The sequence below is a fragment of the Leptodactylus fuscus genome, chromosome 8 (genome assembly GCF_031893055.1).
Source record: "Leptodactylus fuscus isolate aLepFus1 chromosome 8, aLepFus1.hap2, whole genome shotgun sequence".
Lineage (NCBI taxonomy): Eukaryota > Metazoa > Chordata > Amphibia > Anura > Leptodactylidae > Leptodactylus > Leptodactylus fuscus.
This window is the reverse complement of record NC_134272.1, coordinates 70256729-70277880: the sequence shown is the minus strand read 5'-3', so window position 1 is coordinate 70277880 and position 21152 is coordinate 70256729. Positions and strand designations below refer to the sequence as shown.

The following is a 21152-nucleotide window of genomic DNA, read 5'->3' as shown; positions in this document are numbered from 1 at the left end:
CACAATCTACATTTTAAAAAATTAAATAAAAATTGCCTACTGAGCTATAACAACCTCTCTCAGTTCTTCTGAATCTAAAATTACCTAAAATGTAAATCTCACCTTGTTTCTATACAGTACAGTGTTTGGGATAAGGTTATGTTACAGGAGGCACTAACCTATTCTCATGGTACCCAATGTCACTGCATGCAGACCATTGATGACTCTTCTCAGCTTATCAAATATTGTCTATAAATGAGTAAATGAGGGTCTTAGTGCTGGAAACTTGACATTATAAACCTGTTTGCTCTTTGTCCCTAAAACTCCCTGTTCTCCAGATGTGCTTCCTCCTGGGTTAGTGCAAAATTCATGGGAGGAGATCTGCGACCATGAGCCCAGGATATGAGTGCAGTGGTATGAGAAGCTTAAAGGGGTTTTCTGAGACTGATCCTGACCCCCCCCCCCCCCCCTTCCTTAGCAGATGTGAGGTGAGATGAAGATTGGGCAGTTGGATTTCCAGTTAGATTTCAATAGCCTAATCCTTTTGTCGTTGATGAGACATTTCTGGCAATAGCTTTCTCCCCTTACCCATTCTCTATACATGCACTGCTCGGCCAAGCCTTGCATCTTTATGGTGAAGTCAGGCAAGTTTTAGGCTGACAACAATTTCATGTGTTTGGCTAACTTGGGTCTAAACCCAGATGTGTTTATTGGAGCACACGCAGAAAATTCTCTGTGGTTGTCTTACATTTGGTGAGGCCATGTACAGTATAAATGTGAGTCCCTTGTCCTAACCATGGAAGGTATTATTTCTGTGAATTGTTCTCTTTGGTGGCCCCTTTTACTTGGAGATCTTTCTCAGGTTTTCCAGCTGCAAACTGTCAAACTTTTATCACATTTCTAATCCTCCGTACTACCTAGATCACCCCATGTGGCTTACAGGGTAGAAGGACTGGAGGCTAAAGATAAGGGCTGACATCTTCAGGTACAATCATGTGCATACTAAAGACAGTCGTGCTTTCAAATGAGTTTTGGGCTTAGACGTCCAGTAGATGCATCACCTAATAATTGACTTCTGTGGGTGATTTTGCATACAGAGATAGCTATCGATCATTGGAACCGTCCTCCAGACTCCGAAACCAGAGGGGGCAGAGATTTTATTCATTGTTATTCTGAATCTGTTCCCATAAAAGTATATTGTGATCTGCTCAGCTCTACGTGCTCTATAATATACTGCCTGCAGATCAGACTACATGTTCAACGTGACAGGCTCCCTCTAGGTGTGATCCTTCCTCCTACCTATTTCTATATCCATCCATATGACATCTATGCATTAGACATCCCAGGCATGGCATAAACACCTGTTCTGTTGGACGTCCCTCCATCTTATTACACACTCTGCCCCTCTTTGTCCATCCAAAATTGTCAACCTCCTGTATATTCATGTACATCTATAATATGTCTCACCCCAGTCTTATTTTCCAGCCCTTATCCGTGTCTTGATCTACACCAATGGTTCCATAGATACCAACTATTAATAATTTCCATGGACCCTTGCACAATGTAAACGTCGGTGCAAATAATTTCCTTTCTTTCTTTCGTTTGTTATGTCTATCCTACTATTTGGAATATGTAATATTTTCATATATATCCTCCTGTACACCTATGGACAGTATACTATCATGTTGCATTAACAAACACACCACCAGCATTCAGAGGACTCTGGCCCATGAAATAATGGGAAACACAAGACGATATTCCATGTGAAGATGACACACAAAGTCTTAGTCGTAGCCGGTACATGCTCAGAATAATTGTACTAACCTTTTCCTCCTCAGTCTGAGGTGCTCCTTCCCCGTTTATAGAATCTCGTGACTGTAATTCTAACAATGTACGGAAGAGATTGTCTGAAGTCACAGTTAAGAATTCAATTTCTGCGTTAGGGTGGAGGCCATAATGGACGGGGCTCTCAGGTGGCAACATCTCATCAATGTATCTATGGTAGCCTTGATAGTCAAGGTTAGAGGGTATCACAAATCCAGGAGCTAAGGCGAGCTTCCTATCAAACTGGAGAAAAAAAGAGAACATTGGATGTAATCATCATAACAAAAAATACTTCACACTAAATCTCCTGGGGATATTGGTAGAGACTTGGAGAAAATTACCATCGGTGACATTATTTCAAGAAAAGTGTCCAGACTGTGTTGGCAGATATCATGGGCTGCCATCGTGTCTATACAGTTTTTATTTTCCATGTTTGTTTTCTTTTCTCCTCCTTTAGACCACTGGGGACCCTTAGATTTGTGTTATAACAGAGTTTCATTGAATATGACAGAAAACAGAAATAATCCTTCTTAGCAGGGTGGCTACAGATCCAAGTTTCCTGTGCTTTGACCAGCGGGATCTCTGTCCTTAATTCTCTTGTCCCTGCAATTCTTTTCAGTCATTGTTACAAGAGATCAAGAGAACGTCTGGCTCGGTGCATGCTGCTTCTATTGCTCTGTGCAGCAAGTTTGACTAACTTACAGCATGAATAATATTAAGGGTCAAGTATTTTAAGGCTTAAAATATGAGGCTGGAAACATATCATGGAACATAAGGCTACAGTGTATGCGGTGCTGTAAATCTCATCAAAGGAGAAAATAGTTCTGTAGGATGATCTTCAGTCTCCGGCATGATGACTTGGAATTGGCAGGGGGAGGGGGTGTCTGATTGCTTACACTTTTTTTTTTTTCCTGATCCTTAAAAGAAATCTGTTTTGGAAAGATACAAGAGAGGATGAAGTGAACCAAAGGGGAAAACGCATGAGGCCGCACTGCATAAAAGAATGCAAGGTTTGGCTTATACTAAAGAATACTCTGGTGGGCTTCATGCCTATGTGAACCCCTTTACCATACACAAGATGCTATATTACATAACCATTGCTCAATAAGCCTGTATAACGTATGTATCACTTACATCATAACCAGTGAAACTGCTATGAAACATAACTGGCAGTGGCGTAACTAAAGTCTTGTGGCCCTCGGTGAAATCTTTTGTCCTGGGCCCCCTACCTCATCCCTACAGTGAATTCTTGATAGTGATGGTTACAGGTGCTAAGGAGTTTAATCCACCTTAGTGTGGTTAGGGGTAATCTGTGGGTCTTCTTGGTTTATGGGTCAGATGGAAGCTGCAATCTCAATACTGATGCCAGTGCTTATGGGAATCCTAAGGCTCCTGGGTCCTGGTGCACCCTTTGCACCTCCTCAAGTTACACCCTTGATAACTGCATCCTATAGCAAATATATGAGCAAGGTGCCCAGACAAGTGGCGGGACAGTGTAGAAAGTAACTAAAAACCCAACAATTCTTTAAGGCGACATCTTACTTAAAAAAAAGATCAATTTGAGTCAATGATTTTAACCTGACACTGGGCTGAAATAACCACAAATGTCTGGACTATTTATGTGACTAGAAATATGTGCGTGTGTGGAGAATGCTTCCTACTTATCAACCAGATTTATCGGCTATGTTCCTATGGCCAAGGAGCTAAAAAGTAGTAGGTCCGGGAGGACAATTCAGCCCCGCTCCTTCTTTCTGTATTCAGATGTATGTCCATTGTTTGATCAGCTTTATGCTGGTTGCGGCCAGGTCGGTAATTCCATGTTTTTGGAAATCTACATCCCCCTACATTAATAGACTGGTTTCATGAAATACTGAATATCCACCAGATGGAAAACATGGTTTCTATACTATCACAAAACGATGCTGCTCACCAAAGAATATGGCTACTCTGGCATACCTTTTATCGCTCACCTCCCTTTCTCTCCTCCTTCTCTCCCACCCTAGGTGCACTCTTTGAACTTTGTGGCATCCCTATGTTCTTAGGCCCCCTCCTCTTTTCTTCTTTGTCCTCCTTTCTTGCACGTTTTTTTATGTAGATTGTAGGGATCACAATATACATTTTTTTTCCTATCAGTATGTCTTTGTAGAATGGGAGGAAATCCACCCAAACACAGGGAGAACATACAAACTCCTTGCAGATGTTGTTCTTGGCGAAATTCAAACCCAGGACTCCAGCGCTGCAAGGCTGCAGTGCTAACCACTGAGCCACCGTGTTGCCTCATTTTTGCTCAGTTTTCTGTACTTCTCGAGTTGGACTTCATTGTTAATTTGTTTTGTATTACCCTGCTGTGTCTAGAGCTTTCCCCCATCCTCTCCCTTTTGTTAACAGTTGCGTTTTGGGGGTTCTCCCCCCTACTCCCTGTTTATAGCTTTAGTTGTTCTTTTTCTTTTATTGAAAACCTTAATAAAACGTTTTTTAATGGAAAAAAAAACTAGTAGGACCCATAGGGGCTACAAAATGGGACCTATGAAAGGTTGTCGCTAATAAACATGTCTATGGGGACACACAAGCTCTGACTCTGGCAATATCCTGGACTGGCGCTGCGTTATAACAACATTTGGGGCAATTTTTGACTTGGAAACCAGGGAATTGAAAGCAAGAGCTCCATGAATTGGGTTGTCAAGGCAGAATTAAAGGGAGTCTATCATTAGAACTCAAGAACATCAACCCAGTACTGTGTTTTTCCCTTGTGAATTGGCACCTCCATTGCCAAGATCACCATTTTTGTCAATATACAAATGACTTTTTGAACCAACAGAGGGGGTTACTTTTTTGAAGCAATGGCAGCTGGAACGCTGACTGTACGTTTATGGCCAAGCATCGCTTGAGGCCAGCTAGACGGGGAAATTTCCCCATATAGCACTGTATGACGACTTGCCACTGTGTGGTGGTCCCCAAAAGGGATAATAGACATCTAATAGAAATATGGGTTTATCATGATAATTATTCATTACCGGCTTGATGTAATGTTGTTCTTTTCTGCATCATCTCCCAATCTAATACACACAGATCTCGTTACATCCGTGGTATATCTCTAACAATGGCCGCTCCAGTGAAATTTCCTCTGGCACAATGACTACATGTATACAGTGTGATTATCCCTCTGAGATGTCGCTGACACAATACAGAGCAGGAAGTGGCGATAATGAGGAAGGTTAACACGACATTGCTTTTCTGTCCCATCTTGGATATGTTTGCCTTACAATTAAACCTGCCACATAGAGCTTAGATTGTCCCAGCAATATGATTGTCATTACTGTAATTGCGTTACATACTGTCTTCAAGATCTTAACTCAAACACTTCTTTACACCGTTCTGCTTTCCATAATCTTACCAGTCACAATAAAACAATTTTTTCATTGTTTTTTTTTCTCCTCTTTAATATGGAAATAAAGGACATTTGGTAAAACTTAGAGAGAATGTTCCGAAAAATAATTGAATTTGCAAATGGGCGGATATGTTTTCAATTAAAAACAAGTGTATCTTTATGCATAGACCCGTACAGCTGTATGGGCCATTGTATCAGTATAGAAGGCGGACGTATTGCCCAGCTTTGGAAAAATAACCTTAACCCTTTTATGACCGGGGTTCTGAGAGCAAAACGTCACCTTTTAGAAGGCTACAGCTAACTCGCTACAATGTATTGTATTAGTAAAGTGGATGACAGGTGACATCCACGTGCTGCAACCAAAAAATGTAGCGTAAAGTGCGACTTCTGCATGTTCATTTAGGTTGAGGCCCCACGTTGCGGGGACGCTGTGTGTTATGTTGCATATTTTTCAGCGATTTTTGAGACAAAGTCAGGAGTGGATTTAACACAAGGGAAACATCTAAGAGCTAACTTTATGTTTCACATTCCTTTGCAATCCACTCCTGACTTTGGCTTTAAAAAAAAACGCAGCAAAATCTGCAACGAAAAATGCTGCGTTTCCACAACATGGGACCTTAAGCTTACTTTGTAGGTGTTATCCGCATGGCTTTCAACCGAAACTTTGCTAGTGCTTGAGTGGTTTTTGAAGCTGGGTAGTGGGAGCCATTGTGACGTCATGGGACTGGCACTTACAGTAGGTGCTTCAAATATCTTTTGTGGAAATCAATCTGACATCAGTTTTGCTTTTGTGTTTTACTTACAAGTTTTTTCTTTTTGCGATCTACTAAGGATGAGGCCCCACATGTTGCAGAAAGGCAGTGGGAAGAAAAGGCAGAAATTTACCGTCCCAGTAAAGTCAATGAGATTTCATTTAACCCATGAGTGACTGACGTATAGACTACGTCGATCACTAATGAGACTTATACTGTTGCAACTGACTTTCTGCATCATATGTGGTGGGATAATGCGGGGTCTCCTACACCGTGAGATGTGGGTGCCCAATTGTGTAATCATCTGCCGGGCTCAGCAAACTGCCTAGGAATTTAACCCTTTGGTTGCTGCAGTCAATAGTGACTGCGGCATCTAAAAGGATTTGGAGGTAGAAAGCTCCCTCCTATGTGAAGGAGATCGCAGGGGTATAATGCCTTTATATGACCCCCAAAGCTGTCTTCTATAAAGTACTTATTATGACAGGCATTATAAGACTACACACTACATTGGTCTTATAATGCTTATAATTAGTTGAGACATTGCACATGAAGAAAAGAAAAACACACAGTAAAATCCTAACAACACATTCACGCAGATCATTTAAAAAAAACAATAAAATAACACACATATTGAGTATTGCTGCATCCGTAATGATCCATCTGTAATCCAACTGTAATGTTACTCTCACGGTGAATGGCTTAAAAAAGAAAATCCTAACAAAAATTATGCCAGAATTGCCAATTGGCATCAATAAAAATGTGTGGGCTTCCCATAAAAAATAATAATAATAAAAAAAATATTTAAAGGGCTTTTGTGTCCCCAAATAGAATTTTCATACTGATGACCTATCCACAGGGGAGGTCATGAGGATGTGATCTGTTTTAGGTCCAACCACCCCGCACAGATCATCTGCTCTAGCGGCCTCAAAGTTCTGGAAGCTGCTGGTGGAAGGTGCATGCAGTGCTACCCCTGAAAACACTGTGGGCTTATGCTTAATTTTCTTAAGAAGACTTTGAAAACACCTCTGTCCTTGAAGATTTTTCATGCAATATTAGAATAACCATAGAAACTCACTACTGTAAGTTCTTCTACCTAATGTAATCACAGTTCATTTCAATGAATAAAAACATCTCCAATGACATGCATAGTGCAGAGAAAAATCCATTATATGCCATTACCGTGTGTATCGTCTGTGCTCCTATGTTTTGTAGATTGCAATATCTCTACATTATACTGCATGACACTAATTGAGGCAATGTACTAAAGTGTAACACATACAAGATATTACAATTCTACATGCAATTTTATTAAAGCTTTCGGAAGTGAACCCAATACGTTTGTGTGTGTATATATATATATATATATAAATTTGATCTAGAAATATATATGTAAGTATATTTCTAAATATAAAGATAGATAGATAGATAGATAGATAGATAGATAGATAGATAGATAGATAGATATGAGGAATGATAGATAGATAGATAGATAGATAGATAGATAGATAGATAGATAGATAGATAGATAGAAAATTCAGATTGCTAATCCTTTTGCTTCTACTTATGACAATTATTATTATTATTATTACTATTATTATTATTACTATTATTATCATACTATTTATAGCTTCATTGCATAGGCAGGCAAACATAATGTATAGACAGTATTTACCACATTAATTTTCATACACTGATACATTTCTCATTAACTAGTTTGTGTCAAACTACATGTTGGTTCTGTTATGTAACATTGTAGCATTGGAGTCATTCTTCAGTGGAACCAGTAGAAATGTATCCAGTCCGACTCCAAAATAAAGACATATTATACCTTATTAATATAGTATGAAATGTATTAAGTGCAGAGTTTCTTACACATGCACTTTCACAAGAATTTAGGAAAGTTTTGTTCCAATGTTTATATATTATTATATATTATTATGAATATTCTACTTGTTATGCAAAAGCCATTTCTAAGGATTTTTGAGTTTGTAAAAGTGGACACAAAGTCTTACGTTTGAATTATGGATCCCAGAGTGTGTGTGTGTGTGTGTGTGTGTGTGTGTGTATATATATATATATATATATATATATATATATATATATATATATATATATATATATATATTTAATATTGACCTTCATTATTTATACCTTACTGGTCATAAGATGGTCACACAGGGGCTCGGCTTAAGACAAGCTGGAGTAATAATAGTTGTCTTATAGATACACATAAGCAGGAGGACTATTTGCTATTTTCTGCTCCTTTCGCTCATGATGATGGATTTTTTTGCTGTCATCCATGCCGGGTTTGTGTACTTGACAGACCTATAAGCTCCATATAAGCTACCTATCATTAAATTTAACAGGTTGTGTCTGACTACAGCCTTATGAAGCAGTTTCTTATATCTGGCCATTTAGCTGTGTGTCCATCAAATGACCAGGACAGATGTCTATATAAAGAAAGCAAAGATGAAAACTGAGGAATTGATACAAATATATGACATTTGCTTAAACCTACTGTAGCAGCCTATAAGACATCCTGTATATTATGTATGTATCATATTCATTCATAGGCTCTGCCTGCTGTCGTAATCCCTTCCATTAACTCTTGTAGACACAATTTGATCCTACTACCTATTGAAAATTTACAAGACAATTCATAGAAGCCACGGTTATGACTATGCAATGAAATTTTTGCTAACAAGGGTGAAATCTTATCCAGTTCATAAAAATCAGTGACTGCTTCATGTCTGACTTTGCTTTCTGTATGAATACATTTAATAAAATAAAAGATCAGGTATGTAACTCCACATGTCTAACTCTTCATTTCCTCAAATACCAGCACTATGTATGTGAATAGTAAATGAAGAGCCTAAGTATGATCAAGCTTCGTCGAGGAGGAAAACATGAACCTGAGTGATTCCGATCCCAGAAGAGGGAGCTCTGACTCTGTATTTTAATGGCACTTGCACTTACCTGATTGGGCTGCATGTACTCCTCCAAGTATGTTCGGCACAGTCGTCTGTCCCAGTCATCGGTGATGTGACCACCGTACATAATCTCTCCAAATAAGTAGCGCAGATCTTCCCATGGAACCTGATATTAAAACCTTACGTTTATTAAAGATATACACTTCATTCTTAAAGACGCTGACAAGATTGTGTGTACAATATCAATGGAGATTCCTACACTAAACATCTGCTCCTCCGCTGCCAGTGTATAGCATGCATATACAATATATTTTACAACCCTAAGAACATCAGGAGGACATGTGATAGTCGAAACACATCGTAAAATTATATTAAGGCTTCTCAGCACAGTTATTTACCAGATACTAACAGGATCTATCTCTGTTCTCTACTGTAATAGAATACATATTGTTTCTTATGTTATTGAAGACAGATGTAGCAGAGCTGGATAGGTTATTTAACGCTTTGAGAGTTCATGTAACATTGCAGATCTATCTGTAGTTCTACAACACTGTACAATATCACGCCGAGCTGTGCCTTATAGCAAACACAGCTCTGGTACATCGGAAAGAAATCTGTGTTAGGAAAAACATGAAATAATATCTGATTTACTATGTGTAATTTATCTAGAATCCATCTCTTATCTAGTTAATATGTTTCATATATGTATTGATTTCATATTTATTAGTATTTATCTAACTATACATCACATCTATCAATCTGTATAATCTATCTGACTGATATGTCTCTGATCTATTTGATGTATCTGACCTATCTATCTATCTATCTATCTATCTATCTATCTATCTATCTATCTATCTATCTTCTATTTCATATCTAGTTTATATTTATCTATCTGGTATGGTATAGTCTTCCTACTTAAATCTATCTATCTATCTATCTATCTATCTATCTATCTATCTATCTATCTATCTATCTATCTATCTACAGTCCTATGAAAAAGTTTGGGCACCCCTATTAATCTTAATCATTTTTAGTTCTAAATATTTTGGTGTTTATAACAGCCATTTCAGTTTGATATATCTAATAACTGATGGACACAGTAATATTTCAGGATTGAAATGAGGTTTATTGTACTAACAGAAAATGTGCAATATGCATTAAACCAAAATTTGACCGATGCAAAAGTATGGGCACCTCAACAGAAAAGTGACATTAATATTTAGTAGATCCTCCTTTTGCAAAGATAACAGCCTCTAGTCGCTTCCTGTAGCTTTTAATCAGTTCCTGGATCCTGGATAAAGGTATTTTGGACAAACAATTCAAGTTCAGTTAAGTTAGATGGTGGCCGAGCATGGACAGCCCGCTTCAAATCATCCCACAGATGTTCAATGATATTCAGGTCTGGGGACTGGGATGGCCATTCCAGAACATTGTAATTGTTCCTCTGCATGAATGCCTGAGGATTTGGAGCGGTGTTTTGGATCATTGTCTTGCTGAAATATCCATCCCCGGCGTAACTTCAACTTCGTCACTGATTCTTGAACATTATTCTCAAGAATCTGCTGATACTGAGTGGAATCCATGCGACTCTCAACTTTAACAAGATTCCCGATGCTGGCATTGGCCACACAGCCCCAAAGCATGATGGAACCTCCACCAAATTTTACAGTGGGTAGCATGTGTTTTTCTTGGAATGCTGTTTCTTTTTGGACGCCATGCATAACGCCTTTTTTTATAACCAAACAACTCAATTTTTGTTTCCAAAATGAAGCTGCCTTGTCCAAATGTGCTTTTTCATACCTCAGGCAACTCTATTTGTGGCGTACGTGCAGAAACGGCTTCTTTCTCATCACTCTCCCATACAGCTTCTATTTGTGCAAAGTGCGCTGTATAGTTGACCGATGCACAGTGACACCATCTGCAGCAAGATGATGCTGCAGCTCTTTGGAGGTGGTCTGTGGATTGTCCTTGACTGTTCTCACCATTCTTCTTCTCTGCCTTTCTGATATTTTTCTTGGCCTGCCACTTCTGAGCTTAACAAGAACTGTCCCTGTGGTCTTCCATTTCCTTACTATGTTCCTCACAGTGGAAACTGACAGGTTAAATCTCTGAGACAACTTTTTGTATCCTTCCCCTGAACAACTATGTTGAACAATCTTTGTTTTCAGATCATTTGAGAGTTGTTTTGAGTAGCCCATGATGCCACTCTTCAGAGGAGATTCAAATAGGAGATCAACTTGTAATTGGCCACCTTAAATACCTTTTCTTATGATTGGATACATCTGGCTATGAAGTTCAAAGCTTACTGAGGTTACAAAACCAATTTTGTGCTTCAGTAAGTCAGTAAAAAGTAGTTAGGGGAATTCAAATCAATAAAATGATAAGGGTGCCCATACTTTTGCACCGGTCAAATTTTGGTTTAATGCATATTGCACATTTTCTGTTAGTACAATAAACCTCATTTCAATCCTGAAATATTACTGTGTCCATCAGTTATTAGATATATCAAACTGAAATGGCTGTTGCAAACAGCAAAATATTTAGAACAAAAAATGATTAAGATTAATAGGGGTGCCCAAACTTTTTCATAGGACTGTATCTATCTATCCATCCATCCATCCATCCATCCATCCATCCATCCATCCATCCATCCATTTATTTATCTATCTTCTGTTTCATAGCTATGTATTTCATATTTATCTATCTATCTATCTATCTATCTATCTATCTTTCATATCTATCTATCTGATACAGTCTTCCTATTTAGCTATGTACTGTATCTATCTTACAGTGTTAAATATATTCATTCTATATTGCAGATACATAAAATATTTTAACGCTTTTTTATAGTACAGCATAAAAACACGACACAATAGCTTCCATCTCATATGAGGCACCATACCTGTGAGTTTGCTTCCAGATAGTTGTATAGAACATTCACTGATATTGTGAGGTCTCCAATGTTAAACGGATACTTTCTATTCCACCCCTGGGGGCCAAATTTACGCCGCTCAGCAACACAAGCATGAAAATAGCACAATGAAAAGAAAATGCTCTTAAACTCTTGTTCACGGGTGCACTGGTCAAGGATGTTCTGTAAGAGAGCAACCAGCGAACATTTCTTTACTAACCTGTCAATGACATGTCAATTTCCCCCCTGCATTATAATACTGTGGACACTTTAGATAACGTTGTGCCTATTGTATGGCTAATGACTATATAATATTTCTAAGTGGACATATTGTACTGTCATGTAGGCAAATCAATAATCCTGTATGCGTCTGTATTCATAGCAAGTGGAAATCAATTGTCAGCAACAGTCCTAGATATTCATTTTAATGTCATCAAGTTCTCTCGTTATTGGATAATACATGGAAATTCAGTGTCAAGAATTATTTAACTTTCAGCTTAAAAATAGGTTATATCTACTAAGTATCTGTCTATCTAACTAAAATAACAGACTTATCTAATACTGTCCTGTTAACAATGATATATACTTTTCTGCTATCTATCTATCTATCTATCTATCTATCTATCTATCTATCTATCTATCTATCTACAGTATCTATCTATCTATCTATCTATCTATCTATCTATCTATCTATCTATCTATCTATCTATCTATCTACAGTATCTATCTATCTATCTATCTATCTATCTATCTATCTATCGTATCTATCTACAGTATCTATCTATCTACAGTATCTATCTAGATACTATCTATCTATCTATCCTTCTATCTATCATCTATCTATCTATCTATCTATCTATCTATCTATCTATCTATCTATCTATCTATCTATCGTACCTATCTATCTACAGTATCTATCTATCTATCTATCTATCCATCATCTATCTATCTATCTATCTATCTATCTATCTATCTATCTATCTATCGTACCTATCTATCTACAGTATCTATCTATCTATCTATCTATCTATCTATCTATCTATCTATCTATCATCTATCTATCTATCTATATACAGTATCTATCTATCCATCATCTATCTATCTATCTATCTATCTATCTATCTATCTATCTATCTATCTATCTATCTATCTATCTATCGTACCTATCTATCTACAGTATCTATCTATCTATCCATCATCTATCTATCTATCTATCTATCTATCTATCTATCTATCTATCTATCGTACCTATCTATCTACAGTATCTATCTATCTATCTATCTATCTATCTATCTATCTATCTATCCATCATCTATCTATCTATCTATCTATCTATCTATCTGTCATCTATCTATCTATCTATCTATCTATCTATCTATCGTACCTATCTATCTACAGTATCTATCTATCTATCTATCTATCTATCTATCTATCTATCTGTCATCTATCTATCTATCTATCTATCTATCTATCTATCTATCTATCTATCGTACCTATCTATCTACAGTATCTATCATCTATCTATCTATCTATCTATCTATCTATCTATCTATCTATCTATCTATCCCGATCTAATTTAATAAAAGGAAATGGATTATATTTCAAAAAGCAAATATTAGCAGTCACCGAGCCATTTACTGTGTATTCACCCTCTTGGATGTTTTCCTATATAATGACATTGAATACAGAAGATATAAGAATACATTTTTGTCAGTGACCAACAAAAAAGACCATTCAATATCAAACGAAAACAAATATTCAACTATAGCATGAAATGTATATCACGCTGAAAACAGAACATGTAGGCACTATTTTTTTTTCTTATTCTTCTTTGCAAAACATTAAAGAATGTGCAGCACTGTCAAAAACTTTTAGTCGAGCTGGACAAAATGCTGCAAGGTAAGAATGCAGTAAATGAACAAAAGGGAGATCTAAATCTTGTCAGTAATTGGTGTGACCTTTACCCTTTGCCTTCCATCAGTTCTAAGTGTTACTTGCAGACAGTTTTTGGCTGAACTTTGCAGGGAGGTTGTTCCTGCCGCAATCCTGGAGAACTAAGCCCAGATCTTCTGTGGATGTAGGATTGATCCAATCCTTCTCTCTCTTCATGTCATCCCAGACAGACTGTATGATGCAGAGATCAGGGCTCTGTGGGGGCCATAGCATCACTTCCAGGACTCCTCCTCCACAGGGTAAAGGTCACACCAAATATGGATGGGACATAGATTTGTTTTTTCTTCCTTTACTTTGAAAATTTTTAAATGATAAAAATAAACTTAATACTTCTATTTCTGATAGCATTCTTACTTTGTAGCAATACTTCCAGCTATTTACAGTCAGGGGGCGTTCACACTTGTGCCCATGTCTGCCCACCGGGTCTACATCCTTCTCACTGGGTAAACTGGATAGGGGATGGCTTGCCAGCAGTCCGTTTTAACACCTTTAAAGTGAATGGGTTTTTACAGCAAACCGCCAGTGTCCGTGCAGCCTCTTTGTGGGGAAACAGTTTTTTTGTTTTTTTTTCACGGACACAAAGTCCGTGCAAGTGTAAACACTCCCTCACTGGATGAGATTCTAGCGAAATCTTTCCACACCGAGTGGAAAAAATACGTTCAGCAGACACGCTACAATTTCCAAGACTGTTGCAGTTTCCCTGTAGGTATAATGGGATCAGAAAGTCTGCAGAGGTATCCTCTGTGAAAAGTGCTGCGGGAAAAACACAATGCGCTGCTGCTGCGGTTTTTCCCGCAGTGCTTTTTGCTGCGGCCCTCTATGCAGAGCCTTAGCCTAAAGGGATCTCACTATATTACCAACATCTTCAGTTCCAAGTTCCTTCAGTTACAACTACTGTGTCTGCCACCGTGATAATTACACCAATGCTCTACCCAGTGGCATAGCTACCGCCATAGCAGCAGAGACAGCTGCCACAGGGCCTGGGACATTAGGGGCCCGGTGACAGCTGCTGCCACTGCTATCATTATACTCGGGGGTCTTTTCAGACCCCGAGTATAATGATCGGCGGCTCGGGAGAGGTACCACGATCCGGGCAGGCTTCGGCCTAGTCGTCTGACGTCTCATGACCCTGGCCTGCATCCCGGGTCATGTGACATCTGACTTAATTGAAGATGGACTAAATAGGAGGCCGACAGCATAGGAGCCAGGAGATGGGTGAGTAACAGAGTTTTTTTTATGTTTTTCTCCCGCTGGGTCTCCGATTATTATACTCTGGGGTCTGAAAAGAAATAATTATTTATGGGTGTCCACAGTGGGACATAATACTGTGTGCAGGGACAACTATTGGGGATAATACTGTGTGCAGGGGCCACTATGGGGTATAATAGTGTGTGCAGGGGCCACTATGGGGGATAATACTGTGTGCAGGGGACACTATGGGGGATAATACTGTGTGCAGGGGACACTATGGGGCATAATAGAGCAGGCAGGAATGCGTAGGAGGGGGTCGGTCGAGGGCATCAGTGTCGGTTGGGGTTCTTTAAAAAAGATAGGTGAGGGTTGTCCTAAACTATCTATCTATCTATCTATCTATCTATCTATCTATCTATCTATCTATCTATCTCTATATTTTATTTCTTATTTATACCAGTATATCTGAATATAGAGGTCTTTCCCATTATATTCCCATTATAAAAACTCTGCAGTGTGGGGCCCTTAGCTTTAGCTTACTTTATACATAATAGCCAAGGCCATGGGCCACACATCTGTCAGAGGAAAGCTCTATGTGTGTAGTCCTTTTTGCACTTGCACTTTTAGTTGTTCATTCATCTTGTGTGCACATGTTGCAGCATTGTGACTATTTGTGCACATTGTACTTTATAGTACATGCACGTCTGTGAATACACATTTATATGTCACCAGTCACTATATCATCCTTTTGCTGACTTGTTTTTTTTTCTCTTCTTCTTTGCTCATGTCTTATAATGTATGTTGTGTAATGCATGTATGTATTTGTTACAGCCTTATATTTCCTGGTCTAGCATTGCTTTCTTGGTTTCTGTGGGTGCAGTTTGATTAATTTGGTGCAAATCAGACAGATAGATATTACTGTTAGTTATATCTTATATACCAGGGGTCGGCGACCTTCGGCTGTTGTAAAACTACATTTTCCAGCATGTATACTTGCTCTGCTGTTCTTGGAACTCCCATGGAAGTGAATGGAGCATGTTGGGAGTTGCAGTTTCACAGCAACTGGAGTGCCATAGGTTGCTGACCCCTGTTATATACCATATTATATCCTGAAAATATATGCTTACTAACCTGATCAAAGTTATCCAGAGCAGCATGCAGATTTGCCAGCATTCCAGTCGGAGGTTCATTGGTAATTTTGATAGCATTTTCCAGGATCCCTTGCGGGATGATGTGTTCCTTAGGTGTTGGAGCTGGTTCACAACTCATGAATACACGATAATCGGGGTGACTTCCACTGCTATACTTGTCTAATAGTGTTTCTAAGGTGCTTAACCATTTGGCTACTAGATGAATATTCTGCGAACAGAGACTCAAATTAATATTATATAACGTCTCATATCATTACATTTCTGGTGTTATATACTGACAAGATCCTGGTTTAACAAGGCTGTACATATATTTACATAGTAAGCTGCAAGTGATATATTGAAGCAGTTCTCTAGAATATTACTTACAGCTAAACTCTACTGCATGTGTGTGTGTATACAGTATATATACTGTATACTGTATTTAGATACAGTGTATATATAAAAAAAAATTTTGTATTTCCATACTGTGAACATTTTATTTTTATATAAATGGAGTTCGGTGATGCCTTTTTTTGTGGTGTGAGCTGTAGTTTTTATTGGTACCATATTGTGGTTCTTATGAACGTCGGGAATGCAGACGGGAATGTTACAGAATTTGCTGCGGTTTTTTGAGCCAAAGCCAAGAATGGCTACTAAAAGAATGGGAAATATATAGGAAGTTCTTATACTTCTTCCTTCCACTCCTGGTTTTGGCTCAAAAAACAGCATCAAAATCTGCAATAAAAAAAGCTACATTTCCACAACAAGGGGCCTCAGCCTTAGGATAAGGACATCCCACAGTAAAAAAGCGCTTTAAACAGAAAGTTTTCCTCTGTGGACTTTCTGTTTCAATTATACCTATAGGGAAACTGCAGGTGTTTCCGTAGGTATAATTGACATGCTGCGATTTCCAAAAGTGCATGGTTTTGTAAATCGTGGCGTTTCTGCACTGCGATTTTTACTGCAAAGTGGGCAGGGGATTCACTAGAATCCCATCCATTTTACCCTGACAGTAAAATGCTGCGATCTTTCCCACAGCATTTCCGCCGAGGATAAATTGTGGCATTTACTTCCCATGGGAAAGATTTCTGCTTTGTTCGTTTATGTAAATTTTTTTGATAGAAAAAAACTTTGGACCAGAAACATTGCGCTAAAGCGCTGCAGGAATAACCGTGACGTGAACGCATCACAGTTCTTCCTGCAGCGCTTTGAACAGAAAGTTCACAGAGTTTTCCTCCGCTGACTTTCTGTTACAATTATATCTATGGGAAAGCCGCCGGTGTTTCCGTAGATATAATTGACATGCTGTGATTTTCAAAACTGCAACGGTTTTGGAAACCGCAGTGTGTCCACGCTGCAATTTTTTCCGCAAAGTAGACATGGGATTTACATGAATCCCATCCACTTTGCAAGTACTGTAAAACACAGCGATTTTTCCTGTGGCGTTTCCGCCGCGGGCAAGTCGCAGTGTTTCTGTCCCTGGGGCCCCGGCCTTACTTTGCATTTTTTGCCTATGACTTTTGCACAGCACTGTACCTATATACTGTATATAATGCCTAATTACTGCAGGTGAAATAAACGTAATACATACTCTACTTATAAGGTATGTCTGACTATATCCAATTGCAATGTTTTATTATAGCCAGTGTTAAAAATAGTGAATTTTTCTGTAACTTAAATTGGTCTCTTCTGTTTAAATTTCTCAAGTTGAAAGAAACACCAGAACACAATCTGGGGCCAATCTTACCGTCAAAAAAAAAATCTCCTTTCAATCAGAACGAAATAACCAGAGAGTATCATTCAAGAAAACATATTTGGACATACACCCAATTTCACTCCACAAAAGCATCTCATAGAGGCGCAGATTATTTTTGTAAAAGTGCCGTTTCATAGCTCGGCAGTGAAGCACTTCTATAACACACTGAATCGGCTTACTTGAAGTATAACCCAATGGCCTTCTTTTGATGCCTTTTCCATCGCTATTTCTGCTATAACTTCCTGCCCTTGACCCAGAGAGATATTGTGAAGTTTTCCCGCGTCAATGGTAAATCCAAGTCTGTTACCTATAGAGAGCAGGCAGTAATGTCCGTCACATCAAATGACTTGCAAGATTGGGAAAGAAATGGGGGGGAGGGGGGACATTTATCAGAACTGATGGAAGAAAAGTAAACAAAATTAATATGAATATGAAGACGTAAAACTTCTGAATACTTGCTAGTGATACCAGTGTTATAAGCAGACTTGGAATTTTGGTCCAAAATTCTATAATTAAAGGTTTGTTATTTTCATACAAATCCCTGCATGGACGTAGAGGCAGATTGTTATATGTGCTAGCAAGGAGTCTGCCAGCAGAAAAATTATCAGACAATTGACAGCACCTTGTACTGATGTCTTATTCTGTATTGTAGCTTAATTTTTATTAACTCTGCATTTTATTCTTATTCAAACTAGCTGAAAAGGACTAGAAAGTTGGTGAACGTTGGGTGTTTTAATATAGCAGCCGCTCAGAAGTTGTCATAGCCACCGGGTCTCTGCTGTATTATATAGCAGAGACCTGGCAGTAATACCAAGGCTCTGATCACGAGTTTTAACCCTTATATTGTAGGCCCCAAAGTTTTTTAAAAAAATGACAGCGCCTGTCCTTGAACACTTGACAAAGGGGTGTTAACCCTGAAATGTACGTTGTGTGTTTGTGACTTAAATAAAGAATTTGGATTTATGCTACAACCCTGTGAGAGCGCGGTCCTTGGCGATTCTTGGTGGATTCTTCCATTGGTCAGGGACAGATTGTCGGATTCCCACCAATCATCTATTGATGGTTTATCCTAATGATAGACCATCAATGAAATCCTGGAATACCCCTTTAACTATTGGTCCTCTCTATCAAAATCTTTTTAGATGATTCTTTATGAAACAGCAATTTGCTAAACAATAATAATAGCCATAATTAAATACAGTAAGTGATAGACAATAATAAGTAAAATCCTAAAAACAGTCCGCACCAGGAGAATGACAAGGATCAAGGCCCTCAATTAAACATGACTACTATCGGCAAAATACACATCAGCATGATATGTTGTGGAGATAAAGCACCCATTTATAAAGCGGTGCTCCTAGACTTAGCGCTACAAATAACGGCTAGCAGTTCACATGGGTGATATGGTCATGATGGCCTGTTCTTTGTTCTTATAGAATTACAGTATTTTGTTTATCTGACCTCATTATGTACTTATGAAGTCATTGCTATACAGATATATAATAGGAGTGCTGCACAGTTATCCATCAAACACTAGTAATACAGGCCAAACTATTGTAATAACACATTGTTGGCTCCTACCCAATGTCTCTACGTCTTTCAGCGGGTCAACTCCTGGAGATAAGATGAAGACGATAGGAGTAGAAGCTCCACTCTCCTGGAAGGATTTAGCAAAGTCTGTTTTACGTCGTTCCACGTACATGGCTCCAAGCTTCTCTTCAACAAAGTTCCTGAATTATTAAGATGTGATGGAATATATTATACCAGGATGTGAAGCCTTAAAATAATAATTAATTCTGAAGGTACATATGAGATGTGGTCGGTTACAACTACAGTGGTGTTGGAGCAGCTTCTTATCATTTATTAATTTATTGCTGGTTTGGTTATACTGGGTAAGCGAACATTCTTGGACTGAGATTTCTTGGGTCTTTTAGACAAAATGTATTTATGAACCAACCCATAAGAAATAAAGGCTAGTGATGGGCAATGGGTTCTATAGTATGGTCCACATTGGATGGTCCTCCGCTGGTCCTATGAGTCTCATTACTTTGCAAAAGCCTGAACCCAACGCAGAATGGTCTGGTAGTTGCCTGTCTCATTTTTGTTAAAATACTGCCTAGAGACAATAGCCCTGAACTGGGGTTTATAAGGGTTTTTAACAAAAAACTCACAACGCTATAAAGTAACAAAAAGAGTAATGCTCAACTTAACGTTTCCTTGACACTAATCTTCAGGGGCATAACTACCACGGTAGCAGTGGTAGCCACATGGCCCGGGACATTAGGGCACCCAGCAGCAGCCGCTACCGCTGCAGATCTTTTTTTTATAGACCATTACTGGTTGGAGTAACTCCAGCCGGTAACGGGCCCTTACCGAGCTTCCCCTTCTGTGGAGGCAGCTATGAGCAGGAGCCAGGATTGATAAGTAAGGCCGCAGGTCCATGAACCCCACAAACACTGTTATCATTATACTCAGACCCCCAAGTATAATGATCAGAGGGCTAGGAGAGATTAGGGAACGTAAAAAATACTGTTACTTAACTTTCCTGGACTCGGGCTGGGGGACAGGTGAAGAGGGCCATGTCAAATATTCACCTTGGGGCACCGCCATTCCTAGTTACGCCACTGCTCCTCTTACCACATTTCCCAGCAGTATCTTTTCAACCAGTTCCAGCAATGACGAGTTAATACAACGTGTGGTCACGAGATTGGCTTTAGCAGTCCCATGTCTTGTTGATGTTCTGTTACTGGAGCCAGGTGAATAGACACTGGTGGGGGATATCCTGATAAAGGCTCATCATTATTTGAAAGATTAAAATTCTCCTTATGTATGTCAAGAGTATAATGATGTTTTTGTTAACATACCTGATAGCATACGTCATCCGGTCAGGTCTTAGTGCACGCATCATTATCATTTTCTGGAGGGAACTCTTGTTTTTCCATTCTTGTGGTAGCCGTTCTCGTTCTGGGCATTCAGATTCTATCACTCTTTTCCACCGTTTGGGAGATCCTTCAATGTCTCTATCCAGACCTCGAAATTCATCCATGAAGCTCATTGTCTGCAGAGTGAAGCATACACATGGGTTGGATCATTGGGTGTCCCTGCTTTATTTCCTGTTATACTCCCAGAGGAGTATTTTCAGGGTTAAAAATATTGATCCTCCCTACCGATTAGCTGTTATACTGGCTGAACCGAGTCACTGCAGCTTAGCTTCCATTCAGGAGAATGGGAGTTGATCTGCAATAACATGGTCTCACCACTGCACAGAGAATGGAGCTGTCTGCTTCCTGCTCTATTCACTGTGTATTAGCTGCTCAGAGCTGATTGATCGGGGA

The 21152-nt window shown here is 38.8% G+C and overlaps 1 protein-coding gene across 1 annotated transcript in view; it reads right to left on the bottom strand.

Annotated features, from left to right (window-relative positions):
• Positions 1-21152, bottom strand: part of LOC142216350 (dynein axonemal heavy chain 11-like) — a 249638-nt gene that overhangs the window by 44693 nt on the left and 183793 nt on the right. Inside the window, exons 60-66 of the mRNA XM_075284114.1 lie at positions 20682-20875; positions 19399-19547; positions 17997-18124; positions 16063-16290; positions 11779-11970; positions 8920-9039; positions 1804-2046 (exon numbers count right to left, since the gene is read on the bottom strand). Of these exons, the coding sequence (XP_075140215.1) occupies positions 1804-2046; positions 8920-9039; positions 11779-11970; positions 16063-16290; positions 17997-18124; positions 19399-19547; positions 20682-20875 (1254 nt within the window). The remainder of the gene's footprint in view (positions 1-1803; positions 2047-8919; positions 9040-11778; positions 11971-16062; positions 16291-17996; positions 18125-19398; positions 19548-20681; positions 20876-21152) is intronic.